The 21499-nt window shown below is 57.5% G+C and overlaps 1 protein-coding gene across 4 annotated transcripts in view; it reads right to left on the reverse strand.

The window, feature by feature from the left end:
- MAD1L1 (MAD1 mitotic arrest deficient-like 1 (yeast)) overlaps window positions 1-21499 on the reverse strand; it is a 416346-nt gene that overhangs the window by 239135 nt on the left and 155712 nt on the right. For all 4 annotated transcript variants that reach the window (XM_011956957.1, XM_011956959.1, XM_011956961.1 and 1 more), the window contains one exon: window positions 14031-14175. In XM_011956957.1, coding sequence (XP_011812347.1) covers window positions 14031-14175 — 145 coding nt within the window. The remainder of the gene's footprint in view (window positions 1-14030; window positions 14176-21499) is intronic.

The following is a 21499-nucleotide window of genomic DNA, read 5'->3' on the forward strand; positions in this document are numbered from 1 at the left end:
GGAGGGCACCGGACAGCTCACTGGGGCCCAGGCACAGCAGGCAGGGAGGGCACCGGACAGCTCACTGGGGCCCAGGCACAGCAGGCAGGGAGGGCGCCGGACAGCTCACTGGGGCCTAGGGATACAGTGGAAACCCTACTTACATTTATCTTTATAAGTCCTTATATCTTAGAAATAAACAGACATGTTCATTATTGGCCACAGGTCAAACATACCCTTTTTATACAAATACGCACATATCAGTGTGCAAATTCCACAGTCTTTACAAAGCGGTACACCATCAAAACAAACCTGGAGCAAGCAGCTGGGGTGCAGCTATGGCAGCTGGCATGGGCATGGCCCTGGTGTCACAGACTGCTGTCCGGAGCAGAGGAACCGGGAGGGAGCTGGGGCCCCAGCCTGGAGCACGGGGGAGGGAGGCACTGGGCCTCCAGGACCATGGGAGGAAAGGAAGCCACATGTCTCCAGCAGGACATGTTGGAGGAGGAAATCTAGAAGGGAGAGCTGCCCCAAGTCCCGCGACAGTAGAGGCTCCTCCACCAGCCTGAGGAGGGAAGGGGTGGGTGCTGCCTCCAGTGCCTGTGTCTGAAGGCCGAGCTGTCCCTGTCCTGGCATCTGCTCCCAGCCACTGCCCTCCTTCCTGCTCTGCCACTGACAGCTACACTTCTTGCAACTGTCTTTGTTGGGAAACTGAGAAACAAGTAATGCGCTTTCTACATTGCTGACATTAGCTCAGGCATCAGAAACAGAAGCCGTGGTATCTGCCACCTGGCAGCAGGCCCTTCCTGAAAACCGGTGGGTTTGGAGGCAGCCGGAATGGGCAGCAGCAGCTGTGGCCTCGGCAGCTGGGGGCAGCATCGCAGGCCCCGTGCACGTGGTGCTGCAGAGGCCCATGCAGAGGGTGAGGCTGGGACCAAGAGTCCTCTGGCAGGGGCAGAGCACAGGGCAGGTGAGGCAGAGGCAGGAGACCTGCTCCCTGGCCACTCCGAAGGTCTCAGCACCTCCTGCAGGTGAAGGAGTCCAATATTCGCCAGGCATTTACTGAGTGCCTGCTGTATGCAAGGAACCGTGCCGGCCACTGGTGAACAAGGGAGAAAAGGGCCTGCCTGGATGTTGTGAACCAGACACCGGGGATAAGCTGGATTCTGAGAAGGAGAGATGTTGTGTGAAGGCCCCAAGGCCCTGGCGGGCGGCAGGAAAGCAACGAGGAAGCAGAGGAGGCTGTAAAGGTGGGGCCTGTCTTCCCTGTATGGCACGTTCCAGCCAGGGCCTGGGGACATGGGTTATGGGGGTGCCCCAGGCCAACAGGGTGTGGAGGCAGAGACAGACCCTGGGTGAAGCCAGGGAGCCTGTGACCCAGGTCCTGCATTCTGGGCTGCAGCTATCAGTAGGCTCTTGTGACTGAGTTCTCAAAGTGTGATTTGCCACCATGAAGTGGACACAGGCCATCACTCCTCAAAAAAGAAAGCAGACCTGGCTTCTACAGTGCTCCAGGGGCACCCGACTCTAGCCACCCTCAACACGGAGACCTGAGACAGCTTTGTCTCAGCGACACCATCCAGAAATGTCCTCATCGGGGTTTCTGATGACACACCTGCCACCAGCACCTGCAGGGGAAGGCAGGGTGGGAGGGGTCAGGGTTGCACCCAAGTGCCCATAGGCAGGGCACTCCCACCAGGGCCTGAGCCCATGAGCACTGCTGCTCCCAGCCTACCTTCCCCAACACAGTGGTGTGGCCGTCTCCTCAAATCTTCCTGAAAGGGCCAGGAGTTCCACAGTCTCACCTGGAACTGTCCAGAAAGTCCCACCCATGGCGGGTAGGGGCAGGACTGTGGTCTTTTCAAAGAGCCAAGAGTAAAGACGGGGTGACCCGAATCCAGTGGAACGCAGCCTCCAAAGTCCGTGTACCTGAGGTCGAGAGGGAGGGTGGGCGCACGCGGAGGGCTCGGGCTGGTGGAAGCGGCCCACATCCCACAACCCGATCTTAAGAACCATCTTTGCATTGGAGAGGGATAAAAGGTATTTTGTTTTGATTTCGCTGTATTTCCTAAAACTGCTTTTCTCCCTGGGACTGTTTTCTGCCACAGCCAGGTCTAGCTGCCCTCTCGGAGGGAGAATGCAGCAGTGTCTGTGACAAGGTTGGCTTTCTAATAACCGTGCAAATGGCACTGTCCCATAACAAAGCGGACGTTCTTTCCTAAATGGATATAACAGAAATGTCGGTCTAGAAAGGTAATGTGAAAGGGTGATATATTAACACCTAGAAATTCCAAAGCCAAGAGGACCCTGCTTATCTGTGGAGGGAGGCGGCCATCTCACTGAGCAGAGCAAACGCTAACCTGGAAGGCGGGCTGGCCAGCGTCTCAGGGCCCCTCCTGCAGACTTCCCACCGACCCAGGTGTATGTGGAAGGATGTGCTTTAAGTAAGAACAAAAGGGTCTGAAGCTGAACTTGAGCTGCGCTCGGCTGGGCCGCGCCCTCGCAGTGATGGGAAAGTGGGGAGCACATGCCATACTCAGGGCTGCTCCTTGGATATCCCCAGAGGCTAAAGCCCAGGAGAGAAGATGGGCTGCACGGGTCACAACAGCAGGAGGCGCAGAGGAGTGGGGCCGGGACCCAGGGACAACGGCAGGGCCCGAACGCCATCTGTCCTGTGTACAGGTACACAGTGCAAACTTGTCACAAAGGGCGGCGACAGAGACAGAGGAAGTGGGGCCAAGCCTCCTTCCAGGCGCTAGGCAGGCAGCACAGCAAGGGGGCGCGTGCCACGACAGTGCCAGGCAGAGGCACGCCACAAACCCTTACAGAAAGCAGGGCGTGAAGGAGCACACACCAGAATGTATGTCCTCTGGGGGGCAGACAGCAAGGATAGCAGGTGGGCAGTGGTCTTCAGAGGGAGGTGGGGGTGAGCCAGGCCTAGGGCCAGTCAGTGGCATCCACATCAGCTGTGTGACCCGGCCCCTGTGGCCCACATCACAGAGCATGGTCCAGGCCTCTACCACCCCTGACAGAATTGGCCCAGAGCAGCACAGGAGCACTACCGGGGAGCTGGTGAGATGTGGGGACCACAGGCTACACCCCAGAGCTACCAAGTCACACTCAGATTTCTGCCATCTCTACAAAAACACAAAAGAATTAGATGGGCATGCTAGTGGTACCTGCAGTCCCAGCTACTCGGGAGGCTGAGGCAGGAGGATCACCTGAACCTGGGGTGTCGAGGCTGCAGTGAGCCAAGACCACACTACTGCACTCCAGACTGGGTGACAGAGACAGACCTTGTCTCAAAAAAAAAAAAAAAAATCTAGGGCCAGGCACAGTGGCTCACACCTGTAATCCCAGCACTTTGGGAAGTTGAAGTGGGTGGATCATCTGAGGTCAGGAGTTCAAGACCAGCCTGGTCAATATGGCAAAACCCCATCTCAAAAATACAAAAATTAACTGGGCATGGTGGTGCGTGCCTGTAATCCCAGCTACTCGGGAGGCTGAGGCAGGACAATTGCTTGAACCCAGGAGGCAGAGGCTGCAGTGAGCCGAGATCCTGCCATTGCACTGCAGCCTGGGTGAGAGGGCAAGACTCCGTCTCAAAAAAAAAAAAAAAAAAAACCCACAAATCTAGCATCAAGGCTAGCCGCATGGGCTGGGCAGAGTCTCTATGCCACTCTTAAGCCTCGGTTTGCTGGGTTAACACGGGGCCACAGAGCTGACCCCCCACGCCTGGGCGGGTGCCACAGGGAGCATGACTGTCTGAGACAAGGCCCTAGAGGGTCACAGAGAATGATGCTTTCCAGACGACACCGCAGGTACTAGGTGTTACAAATACTCCCTCCCGTGCTACCTAAAGACCAAAAATTTTCAGTATTAAAACAGAAAGCGCAAGAGAAATCATGCCGATCACGAAGCCTCAGACCTAAAGCGGGGTGTGGAGCGGAGGAGATGGCGACCAGAGGCAGCGTGGGGCTCGCTCAGCCTCTTCTGCAGCAGATGGAAGTCCTCTGCTCTGCTCTAGGGGAAGAGGGCTAGATCCCACACCCTAACAGGAGGGAGAGGTGCACAGCCAGATTTAGGCTCCCACGGGGCAGAGGAAGAAACCACAGAACGGCTATCCAGGAAAGATATGTACAAGGCTGGCTCCAGGACCCATGCGCAAAGCGACCCAGGGGACACCCACGTGAGCAAGGGCAGTGCTCACCTCGAACCAATGCCCACCATGGAGCTCCCACAGGCTCCCACCCAGCGCCCATTACCACGGAGGGAAGGACAAGTCCTACTCAACACTAGAACCAGGACAAGGAGTTGGTGTGGCTCCGAGGGGCAGCCCAGGGGACCGCTGTAGGGCCACAGAAACCTACACAGGCAGCTGATCATGGACAGGAACACAGGCTGCGCTAACGCCGAAGCCCCTGATCTTCCCACCACCACCTACACCATTGGCCACACAGAAGCCAGGGAGACACGGGACCTCGCTCCACCACCTTCCCAACTATCATCACAGCAAACCAAACCCCACCCTGGTCTAGCACGGCAGATGGACTCGGCTCTCCCCTCAGTGACTTTCTGGGCTCAGCAAGGTCACCTATTCAAAGGCTTCACGCCTCCCACACATCCACGGCACAGGACCCTACAGTGCCCCACTTTCTTCACAGCAGTGGTCCCAGCATAGGACCCTACAGTGCCTCACCTTCTTCACAGCAGCAATCACCGCCTCAACACGACTGCTACCTGCCCCACCTAGAGAGAGGCCCTTGAGCTCCCAGTCTGCTGTGCAGTTCCCTGCTGTTTTCCACAGCAGCTAAACGTGCCAGGCTCACAGGAGACGCACAGTAAGAATCTGGGGAATGGCCGGGCGCGGTGCCTCATGCCTGTAATCCCAGCACGTTGGGAAGCCAAGGCGGGGAGATCACTTGAGGTGAGAAGTTCCAGGCCAATATGGCGAAATCCATCTCTGCTAAAAACACAAAGAATTAGCCAGGCATAGTGGTGTGCACCTATAGTCCCAGCTACTCAGAGGCTGAGGTGGGAGAAGTGCTTGAACCTAGGAGGCAGAGGTTGCAGCGAGCCGGTATCACATCACTGCACTCCAGCCTGGACAACAGAACAAGACTCCATTTCCCCCGCCTTCCGGAAAAAAAAAAAAAAAAAAAAGAAGTAGAATTTGGGGAATGAAAAATTAATGATCAAGTGAGTGAACCGAGTCTGGGTTTCTCCTTTTCAATCTCTTTTCAACTTGCCAATTCACCTGTATTATATGCTCTGAACGTGCTAAATCCTGCTCAAAGGCCAGGCTTTCTAAGTCCAGAGAGAATGTCAGAAAATACTTTGAACTGAACAGTAACAAAAACAACCCACATCAAAACGTATGGTGTAGGACTTTGTGACGAAGACTCTTAGAAAAGCACAAGTAGAAGAGGATTTCATTAATTCAGTAAAGAGTATCACACAGAACATCCAGCACACACCGCGCTGACTGATGGACTACTGGAGCGGCCGCCACAGCCTGAAGGAGATGAGGTGCCTACTGTCATCATTCCTCCATGACACTGCACCTGGAGGAAAGTGCATGGAGAGGCGTGGGGCTGGAGAGGGAGCGTGGGCGGAGGAGAGGAAAGGCATGGGGCTGGAGAGGGAACGTGGCCAAGGGAGAGGAGAGGCACGGGGCTGGAAAGGGAGCGTGGCCAGGGGAGAGGAGAGGCGCAGGGCTGGAGAAGAGGAGAGACGCAGGGCTGGCAGGAAATTGTGGCCAGGGGAGAGGAGAGGTGCTGGGCTGGAGAGGGAACAGGGCCGGGGGAGAGGAGCAGTACGGGGTTGGAGAGGGAGTGTGGTCAGGGGAGAGGAGAGGTGTGGGGCTGGAGGAGAGGAGAGGAGAGGCATGGGGCTGGCGGGAAAGCGTGGCCAGGGAAGAGGAGAGGCACGGCGCTGGCGGGGAAGCATGGCCGGCATCTCTCAGAAAGTATGAGTGTGTATGTCAAACATCAGCATCAGAGCGAGGTTGTCAGGTGCAGGGTCAATGTGAAGGACCCACTGGTACATCCACAGGCCAGGAACACACACACAGATGATGAGAGTCCAAGAAAACAACATTAAAACTGCATCTAACATTCAATACATAGGGCAGGAAGTCTAATGACATGTAAGACAGCTCCCCTAAAATCCATCAAACTTGCTGAGAGAAATTTAAGGCCATCAAGGTAAATGGTGGAACACGTGGCATTCACGGTTCACGAGACACGCTAACGCCGAGACACCCTGACGCCGAGACACGCTAATGCTGCGTTTCACCTGGACACAGGGAAACACTGGAAGGAGGAGGCAAGGACGAAAGCATGCAATTGTAAACAAATTTAAAAAAAGAGCCCATGGAACACACCAGGAAGCCCCGAAGGGGACGGCCACAAGGGGTCCCCGGGCTACGGCCGTGGCATCGCCACACGTACGATGGAGGCTGCCAGATCAACAGCATGTTTCACAGAACAAAAGCAGCAACATGTAAAAGGTAAACAAAGTGTTTAGAAGGAAACCACTGAGTATCTTCACAACTTTGGGAGGCAAAGATTGTTTAATCATGGCTCAAAAGCACCAGCATCAGCAAAAATCGGTGAGCTGGACTGCACGAACATCATCAACAGAGAAATTCCGAGAGTGAAAAAGCAAACCACAGACTACGAGAAGATAACTAAACACGTTTCGTCAACAAAAGACCTTCATATCCAGAGTAAAGAACTACAACTCAGTAAGAAAAAGGCAAACAATATTTAAAGGCCCAGGCCAGACGCAGTGGCTCACACCTGTAATCCCAACACTTTGGAAGGCTGAGGCAGGCGGATCACGAGGTCAGGAGTTCGAGACCAGCCTAACCAACACGGTGAGACCCCTGTCTCTACTAAAAATACAAAACTTAGCTGGGCGTGGTGGCACGTGCCTGTAGTCCCAGCTACTCACGAGGCTAAGGCAGGAGAATTGCTTGAACCCAGGAGGCAGAGGTGACAGTGAGCCTAGATCAAGCCATTGCACTCCAGCCTGGGAAACGGAGCGAGGCTCTATCTCAAAAAATAATAATAAAATTAAAATAAAATAAAAATAAAAGCCCAAAGGGGATAGGAACAGAAAGCCTGTCCAGGTGCCCCCAGGAGTCGGTATCTAACTGGCCAGTGAGTATTTAAAAAGGGGCTCAGCTTCACCGAGTCTCAGGGAAGTCAAAACAACAGCTTTGGAGTACAGGCCCCCACCAGGGAGAAAACCAAAGGCCGGAGGTGAGGGCCTGGAGGGACCAGCACTGTCCACACCCCAGGAGGAATGCCACCTGGCACAGTAACTCTGGCGGGGGTGGCAGCCCCGGGAACTGACCCTATGTCACACCTGGGCGTGCCCAGCGCAAGGGCGCCCAGGGGATCACCAAACGTTACGTACGGGTAGAAACGTCCACATCAGCAAGAGTCAACACCCCCATGCTGGAAACCATCCGATGTCGGGAATAGCCAAGCGTATTTTAAAAAGTGGTATTTTTATACAATGGAAAACTTTAACAGAGTAATGAAGAAAAATCAACAGATCTCAGCTATGCACAACACACATGACTCTCACAAAGCTAATGTGTAATGGAAGCCAGGCACAAGAGAGTACACGCATGTGATTCCGTTACGTGAGGCTTAAAAGCAGGGAAGTTGGCCAGGCGCAGTGGCTCACGCCTGTAATCCCAGCACTTTGGGAGGCCGAGGCAGGCGGATCACCTGAGGTCAGGAGTTCAGGACCAGCCTGGCCAACGTGGTGGAACCCAGTCTCTATAAAAACACAAAAAAATTAGCTGGGTGTGGTGGTGGACACCTGTAAACCCAGCTACTTAGGAGGCTGAGGCAAGAGAATGGCTTGAACCCAGGAGACGGAGGTTGCAGAGCTGAGATCACGCCACTGCACTCCAGTCTGGGTGACAGAGCGAGACTCTGTCTCAAAAAAAAAAAAAAGAAAAAAAAAACAAAACAGAGAACTGAAGGCCGGCCACAGTGGCTCAAGTCTGTAATCCCAGAACTTTAAGACTGGGAGGCCGAGGTGGGGGAATCATGAAGTCAGGAATTTGAGACCAACCCAGCCAACATGGTGAAACCCCGTCTTTACTAAAAATACAAAAATTAGCTGGGCGTGGTGGTGCACGCCTATAATCCCAGCTACTCGAGAGGCTGAGGCAGGAGAATTGCTTGAACCCAGGAGATGGAGGCTGCAGTGAGCCAAAATTGCGCCACTGCACTCCAGCCTGGGCAACAAAGAAAGACTCTGTCTTTAAAAAAAAAAAAACAAAAACACAAAACAGCGAAGTGAAGTCAGGAGGGGCTTGCCCTGGAGCTGACGGAGCGGCTGGAACCAGGCATGAGGGTCTTGGTGGGGTTGCTAACTACCTGCTCCTCTATCTGTCCTGTGTCTGTAATTTGTGCACACTGAACTACAACACGGAGATTACTGAGAACAAGCCTCCCGAGGTGGGGCTGAGCCACACCCACTCTGCAGCACCCACCACGTGAGGGGAAAACTGGAGCACCTCACACGTCAGGTCACTAAACCGTGACCCGCTCCCTCTGCACCGCAGCACGACAGCAGCGAAAAGGAACACGCTGCATTCCCAGGGACGGAGGTCAAAAGGATAATCTTAAAATAAAAACAAAAAGAAGCCACAGATGCGTGGGTCTATGTACAGAAAACATAAAAATGGGAAAAGCTGAGCAATGATTAAAGATGCACATCCATGATGAACCTGGAAAGAAAAATGAGGGAAGGGCTGCTCCACACCTAGAGCAGGGCTCTGACAGCCGAGGTTGTTCTGCTTCTTACACCAGGACTGAGACGTGGGCACCTGCTGCATGCTTTGAGCTGTACATATATGTTCTATATGATCTCTGCACATGCCATGTGCTTCACGAGAACACTGGAAAGAAAGACGGGAAGACTGAGAGTGAGCAGAGTCCTGGGCCCCCGGGAGTGCCTGACTCCATGTCCTCGCTCCAGGCTGTGCCGGATCCCAGGACTTAAACAGACACCATCAGGGGAGATCGGGGCTTGGAAGCAACAGCAAGCCAACGACTTGAAGTGGCGCTCAGCTGAAGGAACAGTGGCCTTGTCTGTGGCTGGGACAGGCATGAGCTACGTTAACCTTGTTGGGGTGGTCTCCAAAGTGGAAGCTGCCTAAGTTGTATAAACACAAAATAAGTAACAGCATTTGCCTCTGCTCCATGTCCCTTCTACCCACACGTCCTACGGAAGCAAAACCATGCATCAGGTGTGTCTCCACCATGCTATTCCAGGACAGATGAAAATAACCTGTTCCAAAATAAAAACACTCCAGCAACGTGGGCGCATTTCTAAATCGCTGCGCAGCCTGAGCACGGTGCCAACGAGGCCCTGTCCTCTTCCAGGTTGCACCATGCCCACCTCAGCTGTGGCCAGGGCACGGCCACCAGGACACACTCCTTCAGGACCCAAGGGCCACTCTGACCCTGAGCACCTGTGGCCTCAGCTCCCTCGGGGCAGCCAGCCTCCCTCTGCTCTGCCCTCAGCACACACAGTCCTGCAGAGGAGAAGGGATGCAGTAAGGAGGAAATGGAAGGGTCTCCTCAAAGCACAGGCCTGGGAGAGTCCCGGCGAGGACGGCGCTGCCTCCTAGGATGGACCAGAAGGGGGCCCGGAGCCCCTCCTGTAACAGGCTCCAGCACAGCATCCTGGGCACAGATATGACCCCCAAGAAGACAGGAAGTCCTGGCAGAGTCCACTGAGAACATGCGCAGGGGTCCCTGAGCTAAGCCTGCCTCCCCTGCCTCCGATTCCCTTGGGAAGGGGCCACAGCATGGGGAGGGAGCCTTAGGAGGCAGCTCTGGCCCCTGTAAGAGGCTGGGATGGCTCAGACTCACAAGAGCTGCCTCTGGGCCAGGAACATAGCAGGAAGAGAGCAGCTTCTCCCACAGGATGCCAGATTCTCCCGGGAGGATGGCGGCTTCTCCTAGGAATATGGTGGCTTCTCCCAGGACGGAAACTTCTCCCAGGAGGACAGCGGCTTCTCCCGGGAGGACGGTGGCTGCCCATGGGAGGACAGAGGCTTCTTCCAGGAGGACAGCGGGTTCTCAAGGGAGGACAGAGGCTTCTCCCAGGACTCTCTTCTGGATGTGAGGCAGGAAGAACATAGAAGTCCTCTGAGGGGGTCCCCTGGTACTTCCTGCCTTCCACCCCCTATTTGATTGTTTCTGAAACAGCAACAGCCCCGCCTCCTGGGCCCAGTCTCCATCTGCCTTCAGCTGTCTCCTGGACGCATATGGCCTAAATTGCACCCAGCAAATACAGACACCAGCTCCCCACACTCTCCCGTCGCGGAGGGCGGCAGCCGTGTCCAGGGTCCCAGCCCTCTTGTTAAAGCTCATCTGCTCCCAATCCCACAGCAGGCCCAGCCACATTGGTTTTGAGACCGTGGATCGTCAGGAATGTTTGTGGAGGGTTTTTTGATTGACAAAGGGAACTTTATGGGAGCGAGCAGATCTGATGCTCCAGGCAGCGAGGACGTGGGAGAGGGGAATGTCTGACGTCACCAACCCCAGCTTCGGAGGAGGTGGCCGAGGAACGTGTTCATCCAGCCAGTGCAGACCCAAGACCCCAGCCCAGAGCTCAAAACTCAGACCCTCGACAACTCCGGAAGACACAAATCTGTCTTTCCCATTGTGCGGGTTCCCAGGGCAGGATGTCACCATGACAACCACACCGTGCTCAGCAGCCACGACGTGAGTCAGACGCCACTGGACACCCAGTGTCAACTGCTCACCAACAGCCTGTGGCCTCCAGTAAATGATCTGCTCTGAAACAGGGAGGGAGGGTGGAGTGTAGAAAACGGGAGGTGGGAAGGGAAAACTTTTCTGTAATTTTAAAAGTTTCTTGCTAAAAGTTAGCTTGTATTACTGATGTTCCATAAACAGGACTCTGCAGCCATACTATGGAAGCGCGGGGCACTGGAGAAACAGCTCATTTCAAACAGGAAAATGGTTTGTGTTCACCCAGTTCCAGAAGCCAATTTTCAACTGCTTAAAATAGTCATGATATTTTACCAAGGTAATTATACTCTTAGCTCTCGGTAACAATTAAATCCTTAGACTAGAGCCGCTTAATAAAGGTCTTGAAATAAAACTGCACACTCCAAGCACTGTGTACTAAAATGTCAAGCACACAAGGAGGGCCTCCAATGGGACGCCAGAGGCCCAGAGCCCCCACCAGCCGCAGGCTCGCAGCCCTCCTGGGTGCGCCTTGAGAGAAGGCGCTCCTCGACCACCAGCCAGCCGGGCGGGCTGCCGTGCAGAGCTGAGGTGGACAGTGGCCAACACCGAGGCGCACAGACCCAGAGCAGCAGGCACACCGCTCCCTCCAGATGGCTGAGTGAACAGCTTCATCACGGCTGGCTGGACGGATGGATCCTGCATCCCTGGCCTGGGGCTACACGGGCGACTGGAATCGATCCTTCGTCAGGATAAACAACCAGTACCCCCGGTGATCAATATCCACCTTCTTGCTAACACAGAGCAGGCCCGTGAGCACAGCAGGGTCGGGGGTAGGCCGGCGTGGGCCAGAAAGTGCCAGAGGCTCTCCACCTGCGAAGTAGAGCAGAGAAGAACAGAAACTTCCTGCCCTGGGTGGGCCGGGGTGACCCTCAAAGAGGAACGGCAGGAAGGAAGCCAGGCGCAGACTTCCCAGGAGGCTGTAAGGCTCCACTGGACCATGAGGGAGCCCCACAGGGACGAAAACCACACCAGACATCCAGCGACTGCGTGCAGCTCCTCAACTCCGGGAGCCCTGGCACTAAGAGGGGATGTGGGCAGCGGCACCAGTGTCCTCTGGGTCACAGAACGTCAGGCTGCAGGCCAGACCCAGCACACAAGAACACTCAGACCCACACGTGACCTGTAAAGGGAACTCTTCCCATCAGCTTCCAGCTGCTGACTTAAGAAACCAGGAGGTTCCCACAGGACGAGCCACAGCTGAGGCCCGGTGGGGCTGCCCTCGTGTGGGGGCCACACCTGTAACTCACCCACGCCACGCACGCAGGACCACCCCAAAGTGCTGCCCCCCGGCCGGTGTGGGCCGGCGTCACTCCCCAGCCCCGACCCAGAATCGGAGTGGGCCAACAACAAGGTGCCCTCAAGGGGGCGCCACGCGAACACAGCCACGTTCCCGGGCACCCTGGGGTCGTCGGGCCTGAGCCCAGAGTTTAGCAGAAAGGAGAACTGAGACCCAGAGAGAATGAGGGCCATCTGAGGTCCCAGAGAAAGGCCCAGCTCCCAGCCCAGCCTCCCACTCTTCCTCCCCAAGGAAGCTCTGAGCTTCCCGCATCACGGGACCACGGCATGTCATCGCGCACTCAAAGATCACCAAGCCCAGGTGTCCCGCCACCCCGACAGAACACAGCCTCGCCCCCTCTGCTTCCCAGGGCCTCTCCTCAGCGGCAGGGTCGGGTTGCACTTGCCAGAACCCCCCGCAGTGGTCAGCCCACACGCTGTGGCCTGCTGGGCCCGAGCCGCTGTCTCCTCTGGCTCCAGGCCTCGAGGGTGACTTCAGCAGCGCTTTGTGACAAGCGGCCTTCTCTCCCTCCGCCATGGTTCTCCACACACACTTTCACAAAGGGGAAATCCTTGGGTCCCCACATGAACGCCACCACCTGAGAAAAGCCCTTCTGTGGCACCGCCACGCCGTCCACCTCTGTGGAGGTGGGTGGCAGGTGCTGGTGTGGTGCTACTGCCTGACCCCACTAGAGAGTGGATGACCCAAGGGTTGTGCCCACACGTCTGTACCGCATGCACCACACACATCTTGCTTAGAAGCTGACACACCAGCAGACACGGTGTCGGAAGAGAAGGGAGCACGGAGGAAGGTCCTAGAGCTGCTCCACAGAAACGCACTGTGCCTGACCATGCAACAGGGCTGGGTGTCCCCTCTGCCAGAGGCGGCAGACAGCTCCGGCTGAAAAGCCATGTGAGAACATTTTCGAGTGTACCTGCAAAGCCAGGGCTTTGGGGCCAGCCTCTGAGCTGTGCACAGGGGCCAGCTCAGCCTGTGTTCTGGACCCGGGCCCATGTGAACTTTTCCTTCAGGAGACAGCATGGAGCCGCCCAGGAGCGAGCTGCAGAAACTATAAAACAGCAGCTTTGGAGCAGAAACGTTACTAATTTTCTAAAAGCTCCACAACCAAGAGGTCCCAGCAGCAAAGAGCCTTGGTTTTCATCAGAAACGATCAAGAACAGGCAAACATTCATGAGGCACAACTCCCAGCACTTGACAGGTGCAGCATCCATCCCAGGCCAGGGTGACACAGCCCTCCGCCCACTCAGCACTAGCTGGAGGCAGACAGGGGGAGCCTCCGCCCAGCAAGCTGGACACCCGCCCTGGCCCAGAGAGCATCTGGGGACTGATTTACTTCCTTCTTGCCTTGTCTTCTGAAATTTCAGTGCTCGAGGAACATTTTAAACAACACTCACAAAAACTGTCTTTCACGGTCCAGTGACCTCTGCTCACAGTGCCAGACATGAGAACCCCCGCAGGCACTGACGATTACAGTCGGGCCATGAAGCCGCCCACAGGTGGGGCTGGGGCACACCTGGAAGCAGGTGACAGCCTTTATCCCAAGCCCAGGCCAAGATCCGCACAGCGAAACCGGCATCACTGGACGGCAAAGCATGAGGGTGCAGACTGCAGGGGACACGGGAGCCTGCAGAAGGTCCGCAGCGACAAGGAATGCTCTCCAGGGCTCAGCACCAGGCCAGAGTGGACACTGAGATGCTGGGGGAACTGAAAAGGGTGGGGCACACAGCAGGCCCAGAGAGTCCCACAGGGAGCACCGGGGTTGAGCACTCTCTGGCATTCTCAGAACCCTCCTGGCAACCCAGGGCCAAAGTGCCAACCGTGACCCAGCTGCACTGACCCAGCTGCAGCACTCCTGCCTCCACAGTGAGATCTCGCTGACCAGGTGTGCACTCGCCCGCAGCTCCCTGCAACTCTGACCAAAATGTAAGGGCATAAATCACCTTGGTGAGCAGCAGGACCCGTTTCTGGAGCCTCCGGGCCAGCGCCTCGTGCGTCTCACGCTTCTTCCTCTCCTCCAGCAGCTGGCCGCTGACCTGCCGGAGCTCCTCCTGCAGCTGCTGCCTGGCCTTCTCCAGCCCCCGGGCGCTGCACGGGAGAGACAAGAGGGCAAAGCACTGAAGCCTGGGGTGACCACCCCACCGCGCCCCGCCCCACCCCAGGAACGAGCCCACCAGGACACCCTAAAATAGAGCTGCACGTGCGGCCCCCTCACTGCCATTTCCGCACTGCTGAATAGCTACTTAAGGCCTTTCAGGAGTTTCTGGATTTCAAATAGACTCCCAGGGTGATTCCAGAACACGGCAGGGAGGGGGAGGGGAGCTCAACTCCACACACAATGGGAAAAATTGTCGGCGACGCAGCCCTTTGGGAGATGGGACTTCTGAATGAGCGAGATTGCAGAGCCAGCGCTTCCCCTCTGAATCACCGCAGATGTGCAGTGTGGTGCGGGGACGCAAACGCCGGGCGCCTGCTGGGGGGGCCTGTTCTAAAAACATTCTGCGAGGTTGAAAGCCCAGCCTGGCGCTGAGCACTGGGAACCCAGAGGCCTCCCGCGGGCCGACGCCACGGGCAGGGCCAACTCCAGGCTGCCCAAGAGGCCTCTCCCTGCCCGCCCCTTCGGGTGGCTGATAGTTCCTTTGATTTCTGCTTTTGAATCCTCCCTTTTTCCTGCACGTTCCCCTCTGCCTCAGTCCCTGTGCTGGTTGCCTGTCACCTGCGTTACCACAATAGCCTCCCAACGGCTCTCACTGGGGCCCTCGACCACTGGGCACCAAGCTGTCTCCTCAGACGGCAGAGAGGGGCCGTGTCACGCGATTTTGAAACCTTTGGTGGTTCCCAACCACTCCTGGTGAGTCTCCGAGTTCACGGCCTGGCAGTAACGGGCCTCAGGGGTTTGGATCTTGCCCCTCTCTCTCTGTCCTTCAGAAGCTGACTTGGGAGCCAGACAAATGACAGCGTCCACTGACCCTCACTGCAAGAACCCACCTATGATGCAATGGCTTTCTGTGATTCTGGGAGCCCCAGGACTCCACCTCCCCACCCGAGGGGGCTCCCAGGAAGGGTGCAGCGAGGCGCACAGAGGAGAGGCTGCCCTGGAGAGAGGGTGAGTCAGGACTCCACCTCCCCATGGGACAACCAGGCACACGGGTGCTCCCAGGAAGGGACGCAGCCAGGAGAGATGAGAGGCCGCCCAAGAGGAGGCAAGTCAGGACTCTGCAGCGAGGCACGAGGGTGCTCCCAGGAAGGGACACAGCCAGGAAGAGGAGAGGCCGCCCTGGGAAGGGGGCGAGTCAGCAGAGGGAGGGCCCAGCCCCACTCAGACAGCCCAGGGCAGGTGCGGAGTGGAACAGTGCTGGAACACAGGAGCTGCACACGACTGTGCTGAGTATCACAAACTTCTTTCCATAGGAAATCTTATCTAAATCTCAAGGAAATAAAACACAGCACTGGGATGGAGAAAAGCTAATGGGGACCACAGTCCTGTGAGGCGACCATCAAGGAGAACCAGGATGAAGCTTTCCCTTCCCCAAACCACTACCCAAGAAAGCACCATCCGCCAGCCCCGGGATGAAGCTTTCCCCAGAACACCGCCCAAGAAAGTGCCATCTGCGGCCGGGCACGGTGGCTCACGCCTGTCATCCCAGCACTTTGGGAGGCCAAGGCAGGCGGATCACGAGGTCAGGAGATCGAGACCATCCTGGCTAACACGGTGAAACCCCATCTCTACTAAAAAATACAAAAAACTAGCCGGGTGAGGTGGTGGGCGCCTGTAGTCCCAGCTATTCGGGAGGCTGACGCAGGAGAATGGTGTGAACCCGGGAGGCGGAGCTTGTAGTGAGCTGAGATCCAGCCACTGCACTCCAGCCTGGGCGACAGAGCGAGACTCTGTCTCAACAACAACAAAAAAAAAGTAAATGTGAATCCAACACTCACAGAACGTCAGAAAGGACTTGGAGGCAGTCCTAACCCAGCCAAGCATGGCGGGAACCCCAGCCTGGCCACCCTCGGCCAGCCCCAGTAGAAGCCGCACAAGCCCACAGAGTGGGGCCAACACACTGGCGTCCAGGACACGGGCGTTTCATTTCTGCCTCGTGTGATCTTGTGAAATATGTATCTGATCGTCAACCCATCTCCCAGAACACAATTCCTAAAACCCTCGGGCTCTCACGATGAGGCCTTCCATGTGCCAATGACTGACGGCGGCTGCAGCCCCCAGGCAGCTGCAGGACGGGGCGGGTCACCAGGAAGACCAAGGCCAGACTAGAGGCTGGGGACTTCAGTCCCACCCCTAAGCTCGGGGAAGGAGAGGGGCTGAAGGCTGAGTGGCTCACCAATGAGCAGGGGCAGAGTCAATGACATCCACCTGACGAGGCCTCCATCAAAACCTAAAGGCCTCTCACCGGAGCTGGGAGAGCTTCCACTATTGCTGGAGGGTGGCGGCCTCTATCGAAACCCAAAAGGACTGTGCTGGGAGGGCTTCCGGTGTTCCCAGAGGGTGGCGGTCCAGGGAGGGCATGGAAGCTGCAGGCCCTTCAGTTTCCTTGAGTTCTACGAGACACTCCAGCAAATGAATCAAACCCAAGGGGAATTCCAACCGGGTGGTCAGAACCCCAATTTACATCTGGCTGGTCAGAAGCACAGCGGCAGCTCACGACTGGCACCAGAAGGTGGGTACTGGGCCCTCACCCCAGAGTCTGACGTCACCTCCAGGCAGACAGTGTCAGAACAGAACTGAGTGAGACTGAACTGAATGGCTGGTGTCCCAGGCAGAACCGACTGCTTGCTTGGCGGGTGGGGAAACACCCCACATCTGGTCAGTCTTCCGTGTGGACTGCTGCGATGCCAGAGCAGAGGAAACCGTTCTGAGTCTCTCCTATCCCATCAGCCGCCTGGGAAAGCCCTATGCTGACACTGGCCCCGGGTGCAGCACTGGCCGGTGGCCCCCTGCCCCCTCCAGGTGCTGCATAACCAAATACACAAGATAAAATAAAAAACAGGCACAAAGCTCACGGGAGACACATATTATGAGGCTACTTTGGGCTCCAGTTCAATTTTAAACTATTCATGGACCAATTTAATAGTCAAGGGCTGTAAAATCTACTCTTGAATCACTGAATTCAGGTGCAAAAGTTCACAAGTGCTTTAAATCACGGCTCCGTGTGATCATTTAACTTGAAGAATGCCACCGTTCCCCGTGCTCTGCTTTAAAGCCAGACTGTGCAAAGGCAAGAATGTGACAGGTGCTGTCCTTCAGGTGACAGGCGCCCTCAGCTCAGCACAGGATGGCTGGGCAGCCTTGAGGGGGGCCCTACAAACCCACACCCTGCATCCTGAGGGTGCGCTCACACCTGTGCGGGGCGCGTGTGGGGCTGGAGCCCCCCACCGAGAGCAGATGCGAGTAACGCACACCCACAGGACAGTGGTTGTCCTGCTTCAGAGCTCAGGCTCCCGGAGCTTGAGGACCAGGGCTCAGTGCAATAGAGTCAGGTGCCAAGACCGGGCCCAGGAACTAGATGTGGCCTAAGCTGCTTCTGACCCACTCTCTGCAGCCGAGGCCACCTCCGCGAGGCAGGGCGGCCGGCACGGGGGCCACCTCCGCGAGGCAGGGAGGCCGGCACGGGGGCCACCTCCGCGAGGCAGGGCGGCCGGCACGGGGGCCACCTCCGCGAGGCAGGGCGGCCGGCACGGGGGCCACCTCCGCGAGGCAGGGCGGCCGGCACGGGGGCCACCTCCGCGAGGCAGGGCGGCCGGCACGGGGGCCACCTCCGCGAGGCAGGGCGGCCGGCACGGGGGCCACCTCCGTGAGGCAGGGCGGCCGGCACGGGGGCCACCTCCGCGAGGCAGGGAGGCCGGCACGGGGGCCACCTCCGCGAGGCAGGACAGCTGGCACCGGGACCACCTCTGCAAGGCAGCGCGGCCGGCACCGGGGCGCCCCAAGCCCAGCCCTCGCCCCGCAACAGCGGCTCTGCAGAACTAGCACACCCTCCTCTGCTGCTTAAAGGGTCTTTACCCACTCCTAATTTTAGAGTACTGAGGGAATAATGCAAACACTACTAACTGTTGGATGGAAGGGGAAGGTGAAACAGCTACAGGCTTTGTTAAAGATCTGCAGGAGTGCTGTGGCCTGGCCAAGGACAGAGACGTTCCCGACCTCCTCGGACCCTTGCTGGCTCCCAGATCTCAGGGGTCGTCCGTCACCTCTTGGTCCCACCCCCACCTCCCGCCCCTACCCTTAGCATAAGAAGAGCCTGAGATTGGTACTGACTTCAGAGGGTCTTTGCGACCGTAGGTGACCACCTTCCCGATCGCCGGCTCTCTGAATACGCCCGCTCTTCCTCCACTCTCGCCTCTTGTGTCTGCCTGTCAAGCATCAGACAGCTGAACCTGGGCTTCCTTACAGACCCGGTCTGAGGAAATGTAGCCGCTGCAGGATGTAGCATGAAGCGTGTGTTCCACGGCACCACAGAGGGAAGACAGAGCCACAGGGGCGTGGGGCTGAGCCGGGGCTGGAAAAGCTCATCGGCCAGGTTGTGAAGCAAACCTCCCCTCACAAAGGGAGATGGGAGAAATGAACCAGAGCAACACATGCTCCCGGCTGAGGGACGGCATGGGCGGCAGAGGCACAGGCACACCCGCTCCAGGATCGTCCAGGTGCGGCACTCGGGCCCGCGTCATCGGGCACACCCCAAGGCCTGAGGGCTGATACCGCAGTCTTCTGAACAACAGAGGTAGACTGTAAAAAGCCAACACCAAGACACGACAAGCCGACGACACTGCGGAATGCTCGCCAAGAGCCGTGTCCGGGACGTTCGCCACTCACACCTGACCGGCAGGCAAGTCCACCCAGTCCGCTCAGCACACAGGATGTGGGGGAGGGCGGCTGCATGCCGTTCCACCCACCAGAGACGGCAGCGTGGAACACCACAGCCAGCCTGGGCTCGCTGGGCCTCCATTCTACTGGGGTGGGAATCTCAGGCAAAGAAGCCACGCGCGTGGCATGAGCAGAGAATCTCACCAGGGGTGCGGGTACCGAGGTCACTGAGAGCAGCAGGAAGACCCTCAGGCACCAAGGACACAGGGACTTCAGGAAGCAGCTCCCATCCCTTGGGCTGTGGGAACACGGGGCAGAGGCTGACATCATTAAAATGTAGACGCTCAGAGATGGGCCCCATGGAACGGGAACTGAGGCTGCTGAGGGAGGCCATGCTGGTGTCTACATGGGGGCCCTGGAGGGCCTGGGCCCAGGCCTCTGAGAACAGGGCAGCAGCCCATGGAGCTGGCACCTCTAGGCGCTACAGAATCTGCAGGCTGGCAGGCTGCTGAGAGGGGGCAAGGCCAGTGGCTAAAGAGCCGCCCATCTGCCTCAGGCTGGCCCTGGGGCCCTCTCCAGCACCCCCAGGGCAGGCCCTGATGCAGGTGCCCCCGGCAAAGCGCAAGTGTGAGCTGTCGTCCCTGGCACTGCGAAGTCGGGCTCGGAGAAGGGAGTGTGTACCTGCAAGACAACAACTCAGTCACCGCAGCGGGCAGAAGACAGGCCATCAGCAAACCAGCAAGCAGATGCCTCCTGACACTGGAGGGGAAACGGGAAGCTGGGAGGGCCCTCGGGGAGGGGTGGCAGGACAGCCTGAGACAGGCGGTGTCAGAGACCGGGACGTTTCCGATGGGCAGCTGGTGTGCGGTGTGCTCATTCGTGGTCAGCCCAGTGGGCCTAAGGCTGGGCCCGCCGGGGGCAACGGGCAAGGTCAGAAGAGGACGAGCAAACCGAGAAGGGCCTCCGTACACGGCATGGAGAGCGGGCTCAGCCAGAGGGGCAGGAGAGCAAGGAGCAGGCCAGTGTGTGTCCATGAGGTGCCCGAGTCTCAAGGGGAGGGGAAGGTCCAGCACAGGCGGCCCTGTCCTGAGGACCCGAGGAAGTGGCAATTAGGAGCCAAGCCCTGGAGGTGCAGGAAGGGCCGGCACAAAGTGGACGGCCCCAGAGTGCAGCCTAAAGGCCCCCAACTAGCGTTTCAGACACCGCCTAAAGGCCCCCAACTAGCGTTTCAGACACCGCCACCAAGTGGTGCTGCCTACCCTGGCTTGCAGGTAAAGGTGCCCCATCAAGACGGGCTCCTCCTCCCACCCTCAGGGGACCCCAGCATGCCGAGCGACAGCGGCACCCGGGACGGCGGGCTCTCCCCTGTTGGGGATGTTCTCTCTGTTCAATCCCAGCCTTTCTTCTGAGGTGCAGAAGAGAAAACTCATAAAAAATTAAGCCTCTAGGTCCATGCTTGGGCTGAACTCTGAGGTCACTGGCATTTCTGCCAGCCTCTGGGAGTTCAGAATGAAGTGCTTAGTTCCTCCAGGAGAAGCCAGCATGTTTATCGATCAATGTCTCTCTGAGCCAGCCTTTACTGAGAGAACAAGCTCTGAGCTTTTGAGCATCCATCTGCACTGTGACCAGCCACTGAGGCCACTTTAATGTGATCTTCATCAGAAGCTCCCGGCCTGAGAATACCGACTTTCAAGGACACAATGCATCCCCCAACGGCAGGAGACATTTTAACGACCTTCCCCAAGACACTGCCGAGCCGGCTCTTCCACACACAACCCATTCCTCCCACACACTCCTTGTCTACCTTCTCCCAAGTCCCAGCCACTCTGGACACCCGCCAAGGCAAGGGCAGGCATCGCACAAACAGGCACCGCTGGACTCTCCCCAGAAACATGGGGCCCCGAGGCACAGGAGCCCACAGCGCGGCCACCACGGGAGACAGGCTCTGAGAGAGGCAAAGCAGTGGTGCACTCTGGGGACCTGATCCGACCCTTGGGATGGCACGAGGAGGCCACTCCCACCCCAGTCACAAGGCTGAGTGGTGCCTGGCGTGTGGATCCACAGGGCAGGGACACGCCTCTACAGTCACACCCGGGCCCAGGGCAAAACCAGCACGTTCTGGGTGGTGCACACAATGCCTGTGTCCCCGCCACGTTCACCTGTGGAAACCCAGACCCCCAATGTGACGGTGACCAAAGCGGGCCCCTGAGAGGGGATTCGGTCCTAAGGGCGGAGTGGTCCCGACAGGATGTGCATCTTGCGAGCAGCACGAAGAAGCCAGCGTCCTCTCCCTCCGCCCTGTGAAGACAGGGGCCGGTCATCTGCAAACCAGGAGGAGAACCCTCCTCAGACTGGCACTGCCATCCTGCACTCCTCAGCTCCACAGTCGTGAGAAACGGACATCTGTTCAGATCCCTGTCTGTGGTACTTTGTTATATAAGCCCGAACAGAGATGGCCTCCTCACCCATAACGCCCAGACACGCTGTTCACACATGGGCACGGGGTCACACCAAGGCTTCCTTACTGACGACTGCCCCGACACGGTTATGACACGGTGAGCCCGCGGCACAGTAAGCTTGAGACAGGGTTACGACTCG

Source organism: Colobus angolensis, unplaced genomic scaffold (genome assembly GCF_000951035.1).
Source record: "Colobus angolensis palliatus isolate OR3802 unplaced genomic scaffold, Cang.pa_1.0 Scaffold43, whole genome shotgun sequence".
Taxonomy (NCBI): Eukaryota; Metazoa; Chordata; class Mammalia; order Primates; family Cercopithecidae; genus Colobus; species Colobus angolensis.